The 17,836-nt window shown below is 41.7% G+C and overlaps 1 protein-coding gene across 2 annotated transcripts; it reads left to right on the top strand.

The window, feature by feature from the left end:
• The first annotated feature begins 2,753 nt into the window (after positions 1 to 2,753).
• On the top strand, positions 2,754 to 11,460 carry LOC307018687 (diacylglycerol O-acyltransferase 2-like). 2 transcript variants are annotated; one of them, XM_079649040.1, is made up of 8 exons: positions 2,754 to 2,900; positions 4,300 to 4,383; positions 4,699 to 4,806; positions 5,798 to 5,868; positions 6,620 to 6,824; positions 7,310 to 7,484; positions 10,763 to 10,947; positions 11,020 to 11,460. In XM_079649040.1, the coding sequence occupies exons 1-8, from the start codon at positions 2,873 to 2,875 to the stop codon at positions 11,172 to 11,174; spliced, it is 1,011 nt and encodes a 336-aa protein (XP_079505166.1). In that variant the 5' UTR covers positions 2,754 to 2,872; the 3' UTR covers positions 11,175 to 11,460. The 2 variants fall into 2 exon arrangements, with proteins under 2 accessions (XP_079505166.1, XP_079505167.1); XM_079649041.1 differs by lacking the exon at positions 2,754 to 2,900 and adding an exon at positions 3,840 to 4,175.
• Positions 11,461 to 17,836: the final 6,376 nt, after the last annotated feature.

Genomic DNA, 17,836 nt, shown 5'->3' with positions numbered 1-17,836 from the left:
AGTAACTGCTAGAATCTACTCCAAGACACTGGTACTTGCGTACCATGCTGTGAATGGATCTGGCCCTTCCTACATCCAGGACATGGTTAAACCGTACACCCCAGCACGTGCACTCCGCTCTGCATCGGCCAAACAGCTCGCTGCACCCGCACTGCGAGGGGGACCCAAGTTCCCATCAGCAAAAACACGTGGGTTTGCTATCTTGGATCCAAAATGGTGGAATGAGCTCCCCATTGAAATCAGGACAGCAGGAAGCTTACATATCTTCCGGAGCAGACTGAAAGCTCATCTCTTTCGAATCCACTTCAAGCGATAGAATTACTAACAAAGCACTTATATACTAATAAAGGACTGGCTTATCTAAAGCCAGTTGAGTAGCACTTGAAATGTTTGTCTCTATGAAACCTGATGTACTTAAATGATTCTGTTTTCTTCAAGTTTGTATCTTGTTGGTCGAACGCACTTATTGTAAGTTGCTTTGGATAAAAGCGTCAGCTAAATGAAATGTTATATATACCTGGCTGCTAAATCCTAAGAACTGTTACAGGATTTGTATTTTGAAAAGTATTTTTTAATTTTTTTATTATATTTTTTATTTTATCATAACTTAGTACTTTTTTTTTAACATATGTAACATTAACCCTTGTGTTATGTTCACGTTTCGCACCCTTTGGCAATGTTCGGGTCAAATTGACCCGGGACATATTCCAGGGTTTAAAAACAATACAGAACTAAATTCAACACGCACAATTCCTTATATATATTGTCTTTAACTCATTCCCCAACAATATAAATGAAATATATGATTAGTTTTTGATCAAATTTAACAATGGAAGTGTCCATCGTTTTTTGTGATAAAAATATAATTTATGTTAAAAAAAATACACTGTAATAAAAACTAGGTTCACATTTTGCTCATGCTTTTCTAGGACAAATGTAAATGAAATTTTTTTTCATTAATGTTTATTATTTTTAATCTGTCATATAATAATCAAAGCCCTGATGGAAATACATTTAACAGCAATTGAAACACAAGAACCACACATCCAAAAGTATTTGGCTGTGAAATATATAGAGATGATGAAATCCATATAAATGACATAGAACAGATATAAACACAAAGCAAATAAAAAACGAAAAATATATTGATGAAGTGACGCTGCAGAACATCATGTGAGTCAATGGGCAAGTCCATTTAGGAAACACATGATCTACAGAACTTCTTCGTGTGTATAGCACAGATGTACTTGTTTCAGTTGCTGCATGTAGTCTGTGGCTGGCTGTTGGGGTCCTTGAGCAGCTGGCTGTGGGGGTCTTCCAGCAGGTGGTTCTGAGTCAAAGTCATCTTCCAATTCGCTGTCAAATTCTGAGTTTACCTCCACATTATCCTCATCTTCAGAAATATGTTCTTTTACATTACATGTCACTTTTTATCCAAAGCGACTTATATACTTAATACTGTGGGCAATCCCCACAGAAGCAATTTGGGGTGTCTTGCCCAGGGACACACCGACATGCTAACTGCAGTGGGGTTTGAACCTGTGACCCCCTGATCCGAACACCAACACACAACCCACTGCACCACACGCCTCCCCTGTTCTTCTAATGCATTCCACTCACTCTCATCCATTATTAGCTCCAAGGCTCACTATCTTTTGGCCATTTTGCTGGTAGATAATTGTAGTTCTGCACTATACACTGTAATGTGAGGTTATGTCTCTGTTTAGTCCCTCCTCCGGCGTGCAGGTGCGAGGGGGACAGTGCGAGAAAATGTAAAATGTTTATACATTTCTGGAAGATCTAAAATATTTATAATGTTCTAGGATAGTTGTGTGTACACACTACAAAGAATAAAGATCAAGGGAAAACAGGATCAGACAGCTTCTCTATGCATACAATTGTGTGTGTGTGTGTGTGTGTGTGTGTGTGTGTGTGTGTGTGTGTGTGTTTTTCTCTGTCTGTCTGTCCTGGTATTTTATCCGGGTCAGATTGACCTGAACCTCTTATGAAGGACATAAATGCAGGTGGGCATTTTTTCATAAGTGAAAAAAAATAAAAACAATTCCACATGTCCTTCACAATAAATAAGCCCCGGCCATTGAGTTTCAGGTTGAAAGAAAATATGCTTATATTTTTTTTTATTCATTGAAAATGGAAATCGGGTCAATTTGACCTGAACACCACACAAGGGGCTGTCTGTGGCTCTTTCCTGATGTAACGATGCACATTTCCCCTCTGTGGGACTAATAAAGGTATTCTGATTCTGAACCAACATTCTATAGCATTCCTCCAAGTTATGCTGTACTTAGTTACATTCGGTCATATTTCTTTGTACAAATGTTAAAAGAACCCCATATTTTTTCATGTAGCCATGTTTTGTTTGTATGCCGGTATAAACGTAATAACACAAAATAAAAATGCCTTTCACTGGTTCAAAGTGCCGAATCCCTTCACTTGAATTGGGAAATATCTGCAGGTAGCTATTTGTCAACCAGAAGTAGGTTGACAAAGGGAAGGCACGTGGAAATGATAGATAAGGAGGATAGGTTTATAAGGAGAGAAATAGAGAGTTCTACTTTTGCTGTTTGCTTTTCTGTTATGAAGTTGAATAATACACTTAGATACGGTTTACAGGTTACCACTAAGGCCACTAAAGTGACCAACAACAAAAGAGCCTAAAATGAAACTGTTATATCCCAGCACAGATCTGATATACAAGTATCCAACTATCAGACTTTTTATCTCTTACCTTGCTTGCTTGTGTGTCAAAGTATCGGGGAGTGGATGTTTTATCAGCTGTTTTACATGATCTGGGCAAAGTGCATCCTGCATGTTGTGCATTTTCACAAACGGCTGAACTGCATCCATTCAAATGAAATCTGGAATAGACTCTAATAAAGGTAATTTTTTACATTTCACGCTCAGCAGTGTTGGTCGATAATGTTGTTCCTAGTATGATTTAGAGTTGGTGAGACTCCAGGTGTTCTGCAGTAGTCCACAAGTTTGGTTTATATGCCCTGAGCCTGTTTCTCAGGTCTCAGGCTCGAAAATGACATTCCCAAAACAAATGACTATATCTTCACTTCTAAAAAGGGGTAAATGCATAATCTTTTTTCTCAAAGCAATGATAAACCTGTGAGTTGGATGTAGAAAAGTCAGAATCAATATAGATTTTTTTTATTTTAAAGTCAATTCAGATTGAACATTGTAAAAACATTTTTATTATAGTGTCTGTCAAAAAACAACAACATTACTGATAGTGAAAACCACTCTTGAATGATGCTGCAACATGTCCTCCAACTCATACGACCAAATGGGCCGATTGTTCAGGCCCAATTATTACAACCAAATATGTCGTTTGTTCAAGCGCTTAATAAAATATCTATCAAACAATAGATCCTACACATCCACTGGACATGGATTCTAAAAGTACAATATACACTTCTCGCTAGAAATCTAATCAAAAAGCATTTGAATGGCCAAACTATTCTACAATTTAGGCGGTTTTAGGTATAAAAAATCTCTGGCGGTTCTAGTGTTAATGTGGGAAGAAGGGGGGCGGCAACTCTTGCGCCCCTATGGGCCGGCCGCCACTTGTCATACTATCATTTAGATTTGGTGAGAGTCCAGGTGATTTGAAGCCGTCCACAAGTTTGGCTTTTATGTTTTTATATGTGATCAAATTGAAACTGTCTAGTTCAGCCAGTCAACTTGTTCCTGAGTAAGTTATTTGTGCCTGCATTGTGAGTTTTTAAGCGTATGACCTATACGTTAAAGAAGATTAAAAGCTAAAGTGCTCATTACTGAAGCTGTCAGGGTTGAGCGAAGCAGGCTGGACCCAAACGGAGATTTAACAGGAAATACCTTTATTTAAAGGCTACAAGAAAAATACAGAGCTCTTCCCCGTGAACACAGTCAAAAACAAACAAGGATCTCACAAAGACTAACAGAAAACGCAGAACCTAAATGGACACAGGACTAATGAAACAAACAAGACACAGGTGAGGAGGGAGGAGAAAACACAGGGGCACAAGGTGAACACAATCAGGTAATCAGGTAGGAGGGAACACACAGACAGGAAACCAAAGACAGATCTAGACAAGACACAACACAGACAGATTGTGACAGAAGCAATCTGATCTCTATCATAAACAAGACTATCATAAATGTCTCAGGTAATCTTTGTTACATCTAAAGGCGTAAAGTCCATGATGTATAGACCCATGACCTTAACTGAATGAAAGCACAGTTTTAAATGTCTTTAACAAATTGATGGTATGTATGGCCTCCTGGTTGCAGGGATGATGAAAGGAAAGACTGAGTGGAAGGTGTTTTTGGAGGTTGTAAGTACTCTGCAAGCGGTATCAACCTTTCTCTTCTTAGGTAAGATCCCACCACACAAACACTTTGTATCAAATGAAACTGGAAAGTTTGTCAAACGTATTAGATTATGTTAATTCACGAGGGTCTCACTGCATTTGTAAAGTACACTCATATATCAATATTCCAATTACTAGACTATTCTGCACTGTTTCTATTATATTCTATATACTTGTACTATTTTATCTGTTTTATTGTGTTGGAGGAGCATAAGCACACTGTAGCTATGTACACATGACAATAAAAGCCTTGAAACTTGAAACCACTGCTAATCTATGAATGTCTTGTACCTCCAACATGTGGACGATGCCTCTCCAGGAGTGGCCTGCAGCCTCTTGATGTTTTACCTCATGTTCACCTCTCTGTGGCCGATCCCCACGCTGTACTTCGTCTGGCAGGTGATGGACTGGCACACGCCTGAGAGAGGTAAAGGAAATAAAACCGTTCAACACCCACGGACATGAAAGTTTAGTTTATTTGTCTATAGGGGTACTCAAACTTTTTTGTTAAAGGTCCACTTGTGAATTTTATACAAGGTCAATGGTCCGGATCAATGCCAGTAAAGTAAAAAAAACCTCTTTTCCTCCGTACCCAAATCTTTTAAAAACAGGGGTACAGCGAGCGGATACAGATTTGCTGCCGATCTGACGTCAAATCGGCGGCGGACCCACAGAAAATTGCTATCAGAAACAATGCCTGACGTGTTTTGGACGTAATCTCGTCTTTGTTTACATTAGCAAGCCTCGCTAACACTCAGAGCTACTTTAGTTTACATCAGAATCAGAAATTCTTTTTTTTTAAATTTTATATATCATTTTTTTTTTTTTATATATAATGGGACACAGGGTTCGGTCCTGATTGATTTGCAGTTCGGTCCGGATCCGGACCTTGGTCCAGAGTTTGAGAAGCCCTGGTGTATAGTGTCGTGGACAGTCCCCATTGATCAACTGTCACAAAGAGCAGTAAATGGGGCAGCTTTAGCCAACATTGCTAATTTCCAGCTGTTGTCCCCGGCCAGATGATAATAGACTTAAAATCACAATACATCAACAGCATTAGTTATAAAGAAAGGATGAAAGACAAGTAGATAGAGGCGAAATGATAAAAGAGAACAATAAAATGCAAACAACAAATGTTACTACATACTACTATAGCACTATAGCACATCACATCACATGACAGAAACGAGGGGTACATGATCAAAGTACCCTCTTTGTTAGTTGTTCCTCAATGTCATACTTATAACAAGGATATTTTATAATAAAGGAGTGACAAAATAAAGCAGATATAATAATAATAATAAGACTAACATAATAATGCAGTTTAATTGTATTGTAGAATAAATATATTGTTTACAGTTAGAGTGTAGTATTGAAATGTCACACTCTGTCTCTGAGATTTCTAATGTCTCTACCAGGGGGAAGGAAAACAACATTTTTGAGGAACTGGAGGGCCTGGGATCACCTCAGGGACTTTTTCCCAATCAAAGTAAGTTTATATTCATATAAATCTGATTTGATTACAATATGTTGGACGTGACAGTGAATCCATGTGTCCCACCAGTAGCATTACTATTTCCAAACAAAAGCCTCCTTGACCTTAAAGTTAATATTGGAATTGTCTGCTTTGATTGAACGGTGCAACATGAATATATAATTGGACACAAAACAAATAAATCGGACCAAATAGTGCAAGAGAATGTTTTGAGATGTGTAAGAAAATACAAATGAAGGTTGTATTTGTGTTTGGTTTTAAAGGTCCCCTATTATACTATTTTTCATCAATATATTATAGGTCTCAGATATATCCAAGTTGTGTCTCTGAAGTGTTTGGCTTGAAACACCAAACAGATCATTGCAGCATCCCATAATACCCCCTCTATCAGGGACCGAAAAGGGGGTGAAAAGGTTCTCATGAACTAAGTTCTAGTCCCGGATTTGTTTGGTGTGAACGTACATTTTCGGAACTATATCGGAACTATAGTGGGAAAAGTAGTCCGGTGTAAAAGCGATCTAGGAGGGGATTCAGGTGATAAGGTGGGGGGTTATGACATCATAAAGTGGCCAAAATCTGATCAGCTCATTTTCAGACAGGTTTTTATCTAAATGGATCAGGACAAAAAAAGAGAGAATCTTTTTTCCTGAAACTTTCAGAATCTCTTTACACAGACATGAAAAAGTGGATTTTGCGTAATAGGTGACCTTTAAAGTCTCTGTTCATCCTAACTTTTCTTGCTCAGTTGGTGAAGACAGCCGAGCTGAATCCAAACAAGAACTACATTGTTGGTATTCACCCGCACGGCATCATGGGTCTCGGAGCGTTCACCTGCTTCAGCACCGAGAGCTGCGGCTTCAAGGAGATGTTTCCTGGGCTGAGATCTAACCTGTTGGTGCTGGCCGGCCTTTTTAGGCTTCCACTCTTCAGGGAATATGCCATGTTTCTAGGTATTTATGTTCAACTAAAGGTGATTTTTGAGACTGCAGTGGCGGTTAAGGACCAATTGTACTGACAAAGACAGTATAAAGTAATTTTTTTAAATGAACATAAAATACAGCAATTGGCATTTGTTTTTGTAAAAGTATTTGTTTTGGTAAATTGAACTTACATTCCTTTGTTTCAGTAGTTTTTTTCATTTAGAGTATTTGTTTCAGTAACTTTAAATGACAATTGAGTTAAAAAACTTAAACAGTATTTGCTTTTATAAGGTAATGAACAGGCTAATCTCCACTTTACATACGGGTCTCTGATTTGACTTAGTTCCAATAAATCGTAATATTTTAACCTTTTTGTTGGAGGGGGGCCACAGGGGGGTCCCTGGTCAGTGTTACGGGCACTGGCTCCTGTTGGCCCCCCTCCTAGAACCGCCCCTGGACTGCACACAGAAAGGAAAAACATCCATATTTATTACTGTCTTACTTTGTGTGATCAGGTCTTCTTCCAGTCAGCAAGAAGAGCCTCACGCACCTCCTCACCAACAGGGGGAAGGGGAACGCAGTGTTGATCTTGATCGGAGGCGCTGCGGAGTCGCTGTTCTCGGCTCCTGGAGTCAACACCCTGGTGATGAGGCAGAGGAAGGGCTTCGTCAGGGTGGCCCTGGAGATTGGGTGAGAGGAAACACACTTTTAAATACCAGCAGTGGTGGTTCTGAAACAATTTACAACACGGCCAACGACTGCTACCTAACTTAAAGGTCACCTATTATGTGAAATCCAGTTTTTCATGTCTTGTATACATAAACATGTGTCCCCTCTGAGTAAAGAGATTCTGAACGTTTCAGGGAGAAAGATTCTCTCTCTTTTTGTCCTGATCCATTTATATAAAAACCTGTCTGAAATGAGCCGATCAGATTTTGGCCATTTTATGATGTCATAACGATTTTTTGGCTTGTGTAACCATTAGCCAATCACCAACCAAGGTAACCCCCCCCACCTTATCACCTGAATCTCCTCCTAGAGCACCAATAGCCGCTTTCACACCAAGTACTTTGCCGTACTTAGTTCCCAGCACTTACTTCCCAGCACTTAGTACCCCAATGGAGCCGATCGCGTTTACACTTCCCTGAGGGAAGATTACGCAAATGATGTTTTTTTTTGTGTTGCCGTTAGTTATTATCTCTCCGTTGGTGCGCGGGGCTAATAATGCTAATGCAAGCAAATACAATGGCGGCTTCAAAAACCTTTCAGTTTTACGGGGCGTGGTTTGCAATCCGCCCAGCCAATCACAAATTGGAACTTTTTTCTGCCCTGGAAAATACCACCTCTCGCACTAAAAAGGGGGTAAAAGTTCTCATGAACTAAGTTCTCTTTTTGGTGTGAACGCAAAATCCCAGGAACTATCGGAACTAAACGGGAAAAGTACGGGGAAAAGTACTCTGATGTGAAAGCGCCTATTGTGTTCTTTTTAACCAAATATTTCTCAGAGGGGCGTGGTGAGGGGCTCCTTATTTTCATCTAAAGTAACAGACAGAGAATCAACACTTTTGAAACAGGGCTGACACAGAGGGGTTTATGGGATGCTGCAATGATCTGTTTGGTGTTTGGAGCCAAACACTTCAGAGACATGTTTTGGATATATCTGAGACTATAATATATTGGTGAAAAACAGTGTAATAGGGGACCTTTAATACCAGCACTGGTGGTTCTGAAACAATTTACTACACCGCCAACGACTGAAACTAGGTCGACAGCTTCCTAACTTAAAATGGCGGCAGCACTTATCAATGTTTTCTGTTACTGTCCAAGTCTGTTCTCATTTTCACTCATTAACCCAACAAGTCCTCCAACTCATAAGACCAAATGGGCCAATTGTTCAGGCCCTTATTACGAACAAATATGTTGTTTGTTCAAGCGCTTAATACGTCCTATAATTACGTTTTAAAGTTTTCGCCCCCTAGTGCTCCCGTTGAATGCTAGCGTTACAGATGGTTGTTTATTCACAAATAACCCTCTCTGTAAAATCCTAAATTGTAGGATAGTTTGGCCATTAAAACGCTTTTTGATTAGATTTCTAGCGAGAAGTGTTGTTGTACTTTTAGAATCCACGTACAGTCGATATGTAGGATCTATAGTTTGATAGCTATTACGAAGATGATTTGAGGTATGCGGCAGCCTCCAAGTAAAGTTACGGGTTGAAAACAGTATTTCCGGTCTCGACGTTTTCATAATAAAACCAATTATCAAATGATTTAACAGTGATATCTGCAGTACTCATCAACTAAAAAACATCAGTTTATCCTATGCATTTCGGGATATGGTGTTTTTGCGATATGAAATCGGAAAAACATTTTTTTTAAATAAAATACTTTATTCTGAGTGTTCTTGCTTTTCTCTTTGGAAGTCATCACATAACGGCATTGTAATACACGGTTCGGCTGCATTAAATATGACATATCTGCCGTAGATATTTATTTATTTATAGAGCCCTGATCAGAAGACCTTTTGACAAACTGTAAGAAATGCCGCCAAAACTGAATATGTGACGTGGATCATAAATATATCAACAATTAAACAACATCTTCCATTTCTTTTCACACAATACGTCTCTTCGCAGTATCAACACTAATTCGGCTGACTTTTATATTTGATCCAATTGGTATATAGGTTATATTTACACCATAATGGTGCACAGCTGATAGAAAATAATTTGTTTGTAGTTTTTAAAGATATTATTTACCGAACTACCTTTCCAACTCCTCATGCTGCTGGCTGATACAGGTTCATGGTACAATGCATAAACTTCAAATCGAGAGACTGAAACTGTATTTTCCTTTACCGTTCTGTTTTAATTTCACAATAAAGTTAATAGTCTTATGTTTGATTAACTACACCACTGGTCTTTTAACCCGCACCGCCTAGTCGTTAAAGCACGTTATTGCATTTTGTTGTTGAATACGTTTTATTTGATGAACACATCGACCTTTGGACCCGTCCAATTCCAGTTTTGGAAAGTCTGCCGTGTTTCCATTCCATTTCATAGAGCTGTGTTTGACGCTCAGCTTAACCTTGTCGCACTGCCACTCCAACATCCAATCACAGGGCTTGATAACTAATCACGGGGTTTGTAAAGCAAGGCGGATGTTGTAGTCCCAAACGATAGCTGGGGATTCTGGGTAGTGTAGTGTCTTCGGGAACTGTAGTGTCTAAACTCAGAAAAAACTATTTGTTTCTCTGAATCGAAGGTTAAAAACACAAAAGCATTGGACACAATTTAAGCCAATCAATATTGTTTAATTAACAAGGATAAACTGATGTTTTTCAATGGATGAGTAATGCAGATATCACTGTGTAATCATTTGACAGTGAGAGGAATATATCCGGTTTTATTATGAAAACTTTGAGACCGGAAAAACTGTTTTCACCCACGCTAACTTTACACGTTATCCTGGCGAGAACTCAAATCACCTTCGTAATATCTATCAAACTATAGATCCTACAAATCGACTGGACGTGGATTCTAAGAGTACAATATATACTTCTCGCCAGAAATCAAATCAAAAAGCATTAATGGCCAAACTATTCCACTATTTAGAATTTTCCAGAGAGAGTTATTTTTGAATAAACGCCCCTCCGGAGCGTTTGCAATGAACGGGCAGGGAGCATGTTGTTTCTTACACGATCACTAGAGCACCTCTAGTGGTCGTGTAAGAAACAACATACACTTTAAAACGTGTCTCTGGGTCGTAATAAGGGCATGAACAATCTGCCTATATGGTCGTTTTTTGTAGGAGGACAGGCTGCATTAACCAGTCCTTAAACATGAAGAGACAATACCGTGTTCCTGTTAGTGTTTACTTCCTCTGTCTTCTTCTATTTATATATCTGACGTCCAGCACACATTTTTCTCACAGTTTGACAGTAATGTGACCTCTGATGATCTTCCACAGGGCTGATCTGGTGCCAGCTTATGCATTTGGGGAGAACGAGCTCTTTAAGCAGGTGGTTTTCCCAGAAGGCAGCCTCAGGCGGAGGTTACAGGAACTGTTTAAAAAGATCATGGGTTTTGCCCCCTGTCTATTCGTTGGAGAGCACATGGGTATCCTGCCCTACAGGATTCCCATCACAGCTGTTGGTGAGTGTTTCATCTTTCTGTTCATAAACATGGTGGTTGTTTTTTTTATTCTAACGCTCTGGCTTCTTTCAGTGGGAACTCCAATCTCAGTGCCAAAGCACATCAAAGCCACCGAGGAGGAGGTGGACCACTTTCATAAGCTTTACATGGAGGCCCTCTCCAAGTTATTCCACGAAAACAAGGTCAGCTGTGGACTCTCTGAAAACCACGAGCTTCGGATCATCTAGAAAATGAACTTTGAAATGTAATAGCTGTTTTTATTTGCTGCTTTTGTGTGGAATCGACACTCTTAAACAACATTGATCCTGCAGATGTTTTTGTTCAAACTGTGAATATGGCTGTAGCTTTTGAAGATATCTCATGTGAATATGTGCCTTTGATTATTCAAATGTGAAGTCCATTAAGGACTGCAGGTGGAAATTAGCTAAAATCTGGCATAATTCATCTCTTTTTTGAGATTAATGTATTTGTATGCATGGTCCGTCCTTGTTGAAATAAATACATAATATCTGATTAAGCATGTTCAGAAAGTTGTGTAAACATTGATGTCTTCATGAGACATATTTGAAAAACACGTACATTTCTAATGTTAGGACACAATATCAGGTCTTATACCAACAATCAATTAAAAGAAAACATGTTTAAATGCTTGCTAAAAGTGAACTTCCTGGTATATTTCATGTATGTTGTAGATTACACTGTGCTGCAGTTCGTATCTGTGACTTACCAACACATTCTCACTCCCAACTCGGCCTATGTTGACGTTATGTCAGGGTCCCTGGCTGTCGTCACTTTCCAACGCAAGGGAGGGCCCTTTAGCGTCGAGTTCCAACTATCAGGGAGTCCCATTGACTTGCATAGAGCTCCCTTAACGTTGGTAATAGACGAGTTGGGATCGCGATCCATTCTCGCAGCGTTTATCAACCTTTTTCTTACTCAATATCAAGCCAGTCATGACCGAAAGAACGAGATTGCGGATATAAGCGGCCGAGATGTTTTTTCTCCGCAGGGTGGCTGGTGTCTCACTTAGGGATAAGGTGAGAAGTTCAGGCATCCGGGAGGGACTCAGAGTTGAACCGCTCCCCCTTCGTGTCGAAAGGAGCCAGTTGAGGTGGTTCAGGCACCTAGTTAGGATGCCACCTGGGCGCGTCCCTAGGTTGGTGTTCCAGGCACGTCCAGCTGGGAAGAGACCAAGGGGTAGACCTTGGACCAGGTGGAGGGATTATATCTCTTCTCTGGCCTGGGAGCGCCTTGGGATCCCCCAGTCAGAGCTGCTTGATGTGGCCAGGGAAAGGAAAGTTTGGGGCTCTCTGCTGGAACTGCTACCCCCGCGACCCGACCACGGATAAGCGGGAGAAGATGGATGGATGGAATATCAAGCCACACTTATTGTGTTTAGTTCTTTATTTTAATTGAATAATTTCGGAATTTTGTTGCAGTCAGACTCAGTTATGGGGAGAGTAGGGGCTCAGAATACTGAAATCTGTATTGTTTCATCGTTTTTTCCTTCTAATTTTGTATTTTTTTCTAAACCACACACTGTTATTTACTCAACAATAAGACACAATTATCCTTGTGTTTATTTATTTGTTGGATTGTATAATGTCGGACTTTTGGAGTCCGTCAGGACCGACAGGCGGAGCAGCTCATTCGAACACAGGAAGCTGTATTTTCAAAATAAGAGTTCATTTTAATATTATGTTTGATAATATATTTTGTATTAACTAGACCGCTGGGTCATGTTAAGACCATCTTTTCTGTCGGTTTGGTGTAACAAATATCAAAACAATATATGTGTGGATAAAAAAATACATCCATCATAAACTAAACTGGAAACAGCAGTATAGTGGTTAAAGCACGTTATTGAATTTGTGTGTTGATGATGCGTTATATGATGAAAACATAAAAATATTAAGAGTACATACTTTCATAGGGGGAAAGTAGAAGGTCAATGATAGAAATATAGAATATACAATATCAAGAAGATACTGTAAGTGATCTCTACAATAAAACAGTTTAGTGCCCGTTGTCCAAATATATTAATAGGAGGATGTGCAAAACATACAAACTAATTAGGCTTTGTTCAAACATTAAAGAATACTTTAGGTTAAGGTCTTCTTTTGAATAACAAAAAAGCTTTGGGGGTATCAACAGATAAATATTAAGCCTGACAAAGTACTTAACGTCTAATATATTGCATAATTTGTTTTGGCACTTGACAATCAACTTTCCTGCTATGTTAACTATGTTGAAGCACTTATTTTAACTGGTATTATACATATTTATTAAACTCTTATAAGATGTATGTAGATAGTATAAGAAATGTGCAGAATATGACAGTTTAATGGTGGAGTATACACACATATTGATAGATGTCTTGTAATGCACTGTTGAGGAACCTGCGACCCAAGTTTTTCCTCTCCGGCCTTGTCAGGTATTGAACATTCAATAAATAATGAACACAGAATTATTAAATATAAAACACAGAATTTGTGTGATTATACTAAATGATTTACAAATAAACACCACTGCATATTTCCAACTGTTACACATGCTGCTGTAACAAAACATTTCCAACTTGGCATCAATAAAGTATATCTTATCTTAAGATGATTGATGGCTACTGCCATATTTACAAAATGTGCCTCTGAACCTTGACAAGTGCATGTTTCAAGGCTTATCAATTAACAACAGGAGGGTTCACAGACATAAGACCAGCTGTTAAATAAAGCTCTTCTGACCTTAGCTGTCATGTGGTTATATATTAATGCTGCCCATTATGGACACAAGCGATTTTCACCCAATTATTAATTATATGTTTTAAATGTGAGTGTTTCCTATCCCCTAAACCTCCAGGGATGTACACAGTTGAATATTGGCAACTTCTTATTATGGAAAACACGAAAACGTCTTTTAAAACTACGATTCCCAGTAGAGACGTGCCATAGAACATGTTGCGAAACACACAATAGTCAGCATGTGTAGTTCTGGGGACGGGGTGGGGGAGGGGGGTGTTGGATGGACCCGTTCAAATCCAGTTTTGAATAGTCTGCCGTGGTTCCATCCCATTTCAAAGTGCTGTTTGACTCTCGGCGTAACCCTCGGCGAACTGCCACTCAAACATCCAATCACAGAGCTTGAGGACCAATCACGGGGTTTGTCGGTTTTTTCAAGTAAAGCGGAGAGAATACTTACTTCCGGGCGTAAAATTCTCTAAAGCAACTACTATGAGCTGCTCCAACCCTCGGTCCTGTCGGACTCCAACTTGTGTTTATTAATCAAACAAATAAATAAACACAAGGATAATTGTGTCTTATTGTTGAGTAAATAACAGTGTGTGGTTTAGAAAAGAATACAAAATCAGAAGGAAAAAACGATGAAACAATACAGATTTCAGTATTCTGAGCCCAAACTCTCCCCATAACTGACAGCAACAAAAGTCAGAAATTATTCAATTAAAATAAAGAAGTAAACACAATAAGTCCGGCTTGATATTGAATAAGAAAAAGGTTGATAAACGCTGTGAGAATGGATCTGCGGAGAGCATTTCGCCGCGATCCCAACTCGTCTATTACCAACGTTCAGGGAGCTCTATGCAAGTCAATGGGACTCCCTGATAGTTGAAACTCGACGCTAAAGGGCCCCCCCTTGCGTTGGAAAGTGACGACAGGGACCCTGACATAACGTCAACATAGGCCGAGTTGGGAGTGAGAATGTGTTGGACTTACACATAGTTCAACCAGGACCCACTGCAGAATGAGCACTTCATAAATGGTCATATTGAATACTGAATATTTCTCGCACCACTACAAGGCCTTTGTAGTTTTCTATTTAGCAGCTGTGTGAAGAGAAAGGCCAGCTTGCATGTAGTTCAAAGGTTCTGTCAGCAGAGCGCGATCATCTGCTTCACTAACGCGGTTCCAGGGCCGGTTCGGAGCTTGAGCCTGATAGCACCAGTTTTTCCTGTTCACACCGCAGCGGAGCCGACTCTTTTCCCCGAAAACTGGTTCTTACCAAGCTCCAAAAAATGGATGGTCTAGAAGCAAGAACCGCATACGTCACGCTTACGATGGAGACAGGAGCGGGATCAACCTGAGCAAGTTTATGGCGACTACGGCAAATAAAAGTTGTAACAAGCAGTAGCGCTGAGCAAAGTGAATACAACGCAACCACACACTTATATAGAACACACTTTATAAAGTCAGGCAACACTAACCAGGCTTCGTGTGATTCTGTTTATTTGTACCTTACTTTGACCATCTGTTCGCTGTCATTGATCATTGTGGAGAACAGGCAGACGTTTTCTCTTGTATTATAGCAGCTATCGGATGGAATCAATAGCTACATGGGCAGCACAGGATGTCATGTCCGACTATCACAAGTAGAATCATAATGAAAAATACGCCGGTAAAATGTGCCTGTAGAAAACGGCTTTCTCCGTATGCCGTTTGGACTTAAGAATGCAGCTCAGTCCTTTCAGCGGCTGATGAATTCAGCGCTCAGAGACCAGCTCCTCCTCTGAGGAGCACCAGGCACATCTCTGAGACCTTTTTACGAGGCTCAACCAACACGGCCTGATTATCAACCCGGCGAAGTGTCAGTTCGGGTTGTCCTCCATCCACTTCCTCAGACATCTCATCAACAAAGATGGAGCCACCCCTCTCCCGTCGAAAGTGGAGGCTGTGTCCGCCATTCGACCGCCCACAGCTCGGGCGCTCCGAGAGTTCTTCGGGATGGTGACGTTTTATCACCGCCTTTTTCAGTCGCCAGTCAACCCCCAGGGAGCTCAAGTACAGTGCGTTCGACAGGGAACTCCTTGGCCTCTGGTTGGCAATTCACCACTTCCGTTTCCTGCTGGAAGGCCGTGAGTTCGCCCGCCAGCAACGCCAGCTCTCATACATATCCGAGTACACCACGGACATCCAGCACATCGCTGGTAACGCTAATGTGGTCGCGGACTGCCTCTCCAGAGCATTCATCGGAGCCGTGCAGCTGGGCCTCGATTACCTCCGCATGAGCACGGACCAGGCCTCTGACCACGGGGTCCAGACCCTCAAGGCCTCGGACACAGGATTACGCCTGGAGGAGGTCACGGTCGGCGACTCGGGCGCAAAGCTGTGGTGTGACTTCTCCACGGGCCAGCCTCGACCGCTGGTCCCTGCGAACTGGCGCCGACCCGTTTCACAACCTTTCCCCCCCCAGCAGGAAACCGTCCCTGAAGTTGGTGTCGCAGAAGTTTGTTTGGCAAGGGCTTAAGAAGGACATGAAGACCTGGGTCGACTCATGCGTGGCCTGTCAACGGGCTAAAGTGCCAGACATACTAGAGCACCTTCTGAACTTTTTGCGGTTCCTGAGAGGACGTTTGACCATGCATGTCAATGTTGACCCCGTAGGTCCGCTGTCCCCCTCTCACGGTTTCACCTACCTCTTCACGATGGTGGACAGGACGGCCCGCTGGCCCGAGGCCGTTCCCCTCATCTCGACGGCATCTTCTGACCTGGCCCGCGCGTTCATCGGCACGTGAGTGGCGCATTTCGGGATGCCATCTGACCTCTCCTCTGACCGCGGCTCTAAGTTCACCTGAGCTCTTGAACGCTGTTGCCGAAGGTTTGGGGGTCAAGCTGCACCGCACCACCGCACCACAGCACTGCACCACCGCACCACACCGCACCACCGCACCACAGCAACGCACCACCGCACACCCCCAGGCTAGCGTTTTCACCGATCCCTGCGTGCCGGCTTGACTGATGGCAGCTGGGTAGATAAGCTCCCGTTGGTTATGCTTGGCTTCAGGTGCGCCCCCAAAGAAGACCTGCAATCCACGTCGGCGGAGCTCGTGTATGGCCAGACGCTACGAGTCCCCGGGGAATTCAATCCGGCCGCCACTATACCCTGGTCTGCGGCCTGGCAGCACTCCTCCCTGCTGGAGACCACCGGGACATTCACGCCCATCCCCACGTCGCAGCACAGCAACCCAGCTTGACTACGGTCGGCGGATTTTGTCTTCATTTGGCACGACGCCCGTTCATGGTCATACAACACGGGGACAAGAGCCTGGTGGTGGACGTTGGTGGCAGACCTGAGACCGTGTCCGTTGATAGGATTAAGCCTGGTCATGTGGACGTTTCCAGGCCGTTGGAGTTGGCTCTGGCCCCACGTCGGGCCGTCCTCCCATGACCCGCCCCCCACCCCCTGTGGGGATGCCCTTGCCCTCATTGGCACCCTTGTCCTCGCCTGCAACCCCGCCCTACTCTGCCTCTGTGGTCCTTACGCGCGGGTTGGGTGGTCCTTACACGCGGGTCGGGTGGTCATTCCTCCCCGACGCGAGGATTTTGACTATGGGTGAATTCTCGGGGGGCTTGTGTGGTGGGTTTAGATAATTCACCCACGGAACTATGGGTGGGGGTATTGCTCTGCACGGACATTTGAATTAACAGGACTTCCTGTTTTAGCTGGTTAGTTTTCCCGGGCTTGTGTTTGTTTACATGCTGTTTTCATGTGGAATAAACTACTAGCTTTGTCCTTTGACACACCGCCTCCGACTCACGTCTCTCAGCACTACAAGGGAACGATCTTTGTTCAACTAAAAACCGAGACTATATTACCAGTATGCACAAAAACATAACAAAGTGTCATTTATGAGAATATTACAGAATCTTTGTAGGATGTCATGGAAAATACTATAAAGTATAAAATCAGCTCGACATAAACCCGTAATCCCATGGCTGTCACAGAAAAGTAGGCTAAACTGCCAGATGAATATTGGTGTGACATTTTGATTGGACTGTAACTTAAATACCAATTAAAATCAAAAAATAAACTAAGACCTGACTGAGAGAGCCTTCACTTATAGTATTGGCTTATAATGTAGTTTATTTGTTTGCATAGG

The sequence above is a fragment of the Notothenia rossii genome (genome assembly GCF_949606895.1).
Source record: "Notothenia rossii genome assembly, chromosome: 9".
NCBI lineage: Eukaryota > Metazoa > Chordata > Actinopteri > Perciformes > Nototheniidae > Notothenia > Notothenia rossii.
This window is presented reverse-complemented; position numbering and strand designations above follow the sequence as displayed.

Coding starts and splice junctions, on each gene's coding strand:
- LOC307018687 (XM_079649040.1), top strand. CDS start 2,873: ATGAAATCTGGAATAGACTCTAATAAAG. Junction 2,901..4,299: donor TGGAATAGACTCTAATAAAG/GTAATTTTTTAC, acceptor TCCTGGTTGCAG/GGATGATGAAAGGAAAGACT. Junction 5,869..6,619: donor GGGACTTTTTCCCAATCAAA/GTAAGTTTATAT, acceptor TTTCTTGCTCAG/TTGGTGAAGACAGCCGAGCT.